This window comes from Aegilops tauschii, chromosome 6 (genome assembly GCF_002575655.3).
Source record: "Aegilops tauschii subsp. strangulata cultivar AL8/78 chromosome 6, Aet v6.0, whole genome shotgun sequence".
Classification (NCBI taxonomy): domain Eukaryota; kingdom Viridiplantae; phylum Streptophyta; class Magnoliopsida; order Poales; family Poaceae; genus Aegilops; species Aegilops tauschii.
In genome coordinates, this window is record NC_053040.3 from 10,578,590 (window position 1) to 10,583,375 (window position 4,786).

The 4,786-nt window shown below is 46.5% G+C and overlaps 1 protein-coding gene across 2 annotated transcripts; it reads left to right on the forward strand.

Moving 5' to 3' along the window:
• Nucleotides 1–230: 230 nt before the first annotated feature.
• Nucleotides 231–4,562, forward strand: LOC123494300 (uncharacterized). 2 transcript variants are annotated; one of them, XM_073500808.1, is made up of 4 exons: nucleotides 231–399; nucleotides 505–638; nucleotides 965–4,008; nucleotides 4,173–4,562. In XM_073500808.1, the coding sequence occupies exons 2-3, from the start codon at nucleotides 627–629 to the stop codon at nucleotides 2,591–2,593; spliced, it is 1,641 nt and encodes a 546-aa protein (XP_073356909.1). In that variant the 5' UTR covers nucleotides 231–399; nucleotides 505–626; the 3' UTR covers nucleotides 2,594–4,008; nucleotides 4,173–4,562. The 2 variants fall into 2 exon arrangements, with proteins under 2 accessions (XP_073356909.1, XP_045085455.2); XM_045229520.2 differs by lacking the exon at nucleotides 231–399 and having other exon boundaries at nucleotides 504–638.
• Nucleotides 4,563–4,786: the final 224 nt, after the last annotated feature.

Here is a 4,786-nt window from a genome sequence, read left to right on the forward strand (position 1 = left end):
TTGAAAGACACAAAAGTTTTTCAGTTAGCATGAAGACCCCACAATGAACAGACATCGTTGCAACCTTTTATCTTTATATCTTTAAATCCTGCAGCTAGCCAGCTGCAAGCAAAGAACTGATTTCTATCTTTAGCTAAAGCAAAAGGTAATCCTGGCATGGATTGAGAATACGGAAAAGGAGAAGGCAAGGAATAGAGCCCGCTTGCTTCTACTCTGTCTAAGGCATTTGTGTGTAAGCACAAGAAAGAAGCACCTCACGAGGTTATCCATTCCTAGCATGTAGCACCTCTGTTTTTTTGCTCTCCTATCCAGCCAGCTTGTAGTGGCACCTGAACGATCTACTTGGCTTCTATCAACCAGCAGATTCTTTATATAGTACCATTTCTTCACTTAACCAAGGTATGTTCTAGCTCACCTTTACACCTGTACTGAATCTGCTTGTGGAATTCTTTAGACCTGTGTAAGCTAGCTTGATTTATTACTTCTACTTGTATCTCAATGCAGGCAGGAAGTCAACAACTGATCGACAAATGAGCATGGAGATTGCTGAAGAGTGAGTGGTCGATCTTGAGCCCAAAAATGACTTCATCTAGAGGCTAGAGACCGACAGATCTGGTCAATTCATCATGCGTACAGGGGTACTTTTGCATTTACAAATCACCATTCGTTCCATTCTGCATGTTATATAAGCGTGGTTTGCAATATATTAAATTGTGGTAGATTTTGGGGTAAAGTTTTTTCTATGCTAGCACGGCTGCTAGTTAATTTGGACGACGTATGTGTTTATTTTGTAGACTATGCATGCTTAGTTAGTGGAGCTCAAAAAATAGTTAGTCATGCATCAGAATATTGCAAATAGCCTAATACTTGGGTCAACTTATAGTGTGTGTTCATTTATTAGTATTGAGTTGCAAGTTTGAAATTTGGATTGATTCTTACCTCACCTCCCTGTACACACATGCAGGTTATTAAGGCGGACACCATTGATGTGGCCGTCGAAAGGATTCTCCTTGAACTTGGGAAAGACACTACAAGAAGCAGAGAAAATTCCATCTACTTTGATGGCTGGGATGGTCTCGGGGCATCTGCCGTCCTGCAATCCGTAGCCAAACGCCTTGGAGCATCAAATGAGCAGTCAATGAGGCCTGCAGAGCTGCAATTTGAGAAAATCATCCACATTGACTGCTCAAAGTGGGAGAGCAGAAGAGCAATGCAGAGGGAAATAGCAGAGCAGCTGAACCTTCCCAATTGGGTGATGGAGATGTTGGACAAACAAGATGAGGAGGATGATTTCAATGGGTTAGACCAGGGCTCCCGAACTGAGATAGCACAAGTTGTCAGAGAGATCTATCAAACCACACAGAATCACAGATTCTTGGTAATCCTGCACAATGGAAGCAGTGAGGAGATTGATATATTCGATTTTGGTCTTTCTCTAGATCGATATGCCAATAGCAAGATTCTGTGGACTTTCCAAGGGAGGTTCCGGATTGCTCCCAAGATGACAGACAGTGTGAAGAAGAGCAGAACAACAGATGTTATTCTTTCAGCTTCAAGTGGTGAGCGAGATCCACGTGAGCATTGGTTCTATTTAGTGCGTGAGGAGGCTGCACAAGTTGCCTTCAATAAGCATGGTCACTGCATCATCGATCCAGGGATTGCTACTAACTGTGTTTTGTATGCACTTATACTATCCTGGTTTGGCCTTCGCATCAATGACTATGACTGGGCTAACCACAGCAGTAACTATTGGGTATGTGATGGTGTCATTGCACTGACAGACATTGATAAAGCATGGCAAGTTGGCAACGTTTTGCAGCATGAGGTGCCATTGTTGCACATTAACACCCGACTCAACAAGGATGAATCAGCAGTAATGGCTTCCTACCACCCAGCAAGGTCGGCTGAGCTCATGCCGTATTGGACTACCACAACAACTTCGACTTTTGGATTTGTAGTGAGCCCATGTGGTGTTATCCCCAATAACACGTTTCGGCACTCACACAGGCTCGGCGTGCTCAAGCTCTCAAGGTGTGCCTTCAGTTTCTCATCGCCTCCATTCCTCTATTGCCAAGGCCTGAGATTCCTATGGCTTGACCACTGCCAAGACCTCCCAACGAGAAGCACCACAGATCATCACCATACCGAGGCAGACAAGGAAGATGAGTTGGACAGCAACACCACATCATTATGGGAATGCTTCAGAAGCTTGTGGGTGCTTGACCTGCGCTGCACAGATTGTGATTGGATCTTGTCTGCACGGATGATGGATCTCATGACCCAGCTCAGGGAGCTAAATGTGATGGGTGCTGAAAACTTGGACATGAGCCATTTGCGAGGACGAATGCGTAACATTCGCAAGCTCCGGGTAACAAAGTCCACCTGCTTCTTCAGCAACCACGTGTTCTCAGAAATGGAAAGCATGGAGCTTCTAGTATTTTCAGGAAATTACCTCGAACAACACATGCTAAGCTTATCTGTGTCAGCCAGCAACAGTCGACTTAAAGCTGTCATTGTTGATGGATGTGATGGGTTAAAAGTTGTCACTTTTAGGGGCTGCAAAGAATTGGAGAATCTATTCATCAAAGGATAGTTGTCACTTTTAGGGGCTGCCTAGCTGGACCTCTCAGGCACAAGAGTGAAAACCCTCAACCTGACAGGAGTGGAAGCCAGATCACTCCCCAAGCAGATCATCCTGCTAGGCTGCGAGAAGCTCCGTGCAATGTTGTGGCCACTGAGTGTGACAAAGGAAGAGTTGCCGAAAGTGTTACACATTGACACAACATCTTCATTAGCAACAGCTTACGGAGGGGAGGTACCAGTTGTGCATCCACATACTGATCTATCCTTCCACCGGGAGAAAGGAGAAATGTTTCTTTTGAAGCACCAGAAAGAAGAAATGTTCAAGGGTGGATGGTGGATTTGTCTCACAGATGCAAGGCTCCTTAGGTCCCTCTCACCTGTAGAAAGTTTTTTAGAAGCCTCAGTCATACATATTGATATCTGTACTGCACCTGATGTTGGCGGCAGCAACATCCAGAGAACAAGGAGTGACAAACTAGAGCAAGTCCAACAGCATATAAGTACCTTAATGCACTCGAAGTACAGAGATGCCTTCAGGGATGCCCCAGTTGCAGCAGTGATGATGCGGGACTGCCCCGAGCTAGAGAAATGGTGGCATGCCAACTATACATGTTTAATAAAGGTGATGATGCCCGGCCAGGGCAACAGACTCTTGGAGGATGCTGGAGGTGCTAGTACCAGTGCTTTATTATTGCCTAAGTTTATGTGTGACTTGGTTACGTCGCCGCACGTGTATGATAACTTGTCCATCACTAATATCCCTGGACCTCCGCATGGATCAGGATGGGATAGACTAAGATGGTGCCGCGTGGAGAGATGCCCCAGGTTACACAGAGTCTTCACTGTTCCCTATGGCACTAGTCTGCACAGCTTCGTTTGGCTGCAGACATTATGGGCATCCAAGCTCCTCTCTGCACTATAAATCATGGACAAACCAGTTGAAAAATGTGCCTTCATTAACCTGCTGTTATTGCACCTAGACCACTGCCCCAGGCTCGTACATGTGCTGCCCTTGTCCATGTGGGACAAATACACATTGCAGCGGCTAGGGACCATCGAGATAGTGCACTGCGGTGACGTCAGGGAGGTATTCCCTTTGAGCCCTGAGCTTCAAGAGCAGGATAAAATTCTAGAATTCCTGAATCTAAGGCGCATCCACCTGCACGAGCTCCCCAAGCTACAGCACATCTGTGGGCGTAGGATGTTCATGCCAAAACTCGAGACCATCAAGCTCAGGGGCTGCTGGAGCCTTAGGCGTCTTCCTGCTGTCGGACGCAACACCAAGCCACCGAAGGTTGACTGCGAGAAGGAATGGTGGGACAACCTGGAGTGGGACGGGTTGGAGAAGGGCCACGACCCTTCCCTCTACGAGCCAAGCCACTCGTTGTACAACAAGGCCCAACTGCCCCGAGGCACTGTACTCAGGTGAGCTTCACATCTAGCTAGTTCCATCTTATGTACACTCTGTGAATTAGCTTACTCTTATGTTGAACCTTGTTACCACTCTTTTTTCTACATAAAAAATCACCATAGTACTGTAAATAGTGTGTGGTTGTAAACTCATACCATTGTTGGTTTATATGCCGCAGGTAATCCATCACTTCCGTGGATTGATCATGGGCTTCTTGCAAAGCAATATGCATGATCCTGAGGCATGGAGTGATGCTTGCCCTGCTTCCCATTTGATTGGTTTGTGTTGTTCTCTCTGCATAACATATGCTTTGCCTTGGTTCGGCGGTGCGGCTACCAGTTTGATTTGATTGGTTTGGATTTGATTTGGTTTGGTGTGATCAACCTAAGCTCGAGCTCCTGAGCAATTGAGGAATAAAGCAGAGTGGGCGTTCAGCTTCTGCAGCTTGAGCCTCTGAGTGCTCATGTTGTTGCGTGCTCATTCTGTGTGTGTGGTAGTGCTTGTCACAGTATGAATTGTCAGGTATGGACTTGTTGTAATTTGTAAGCGTAAACGATGATGGTGATGATTTGTGTGTGCGGTGTTGTTTGATGTGATATGGTTATGAAATACTCAGCCATGTTGTCGGGTGGTTGGTGCGACATATGCCAAGGGATGGCTTATCATTGTGGGAGCCAATAAAACGTCGCCGGTGCCCGGAAACGGGATGAGGCGAAGACATGCACGCCGGCGAATCTTACCCAGGTTCGGGGCTCTCCGAGGAGATAACACCCCTAGTCCTGCTCTGCGGGG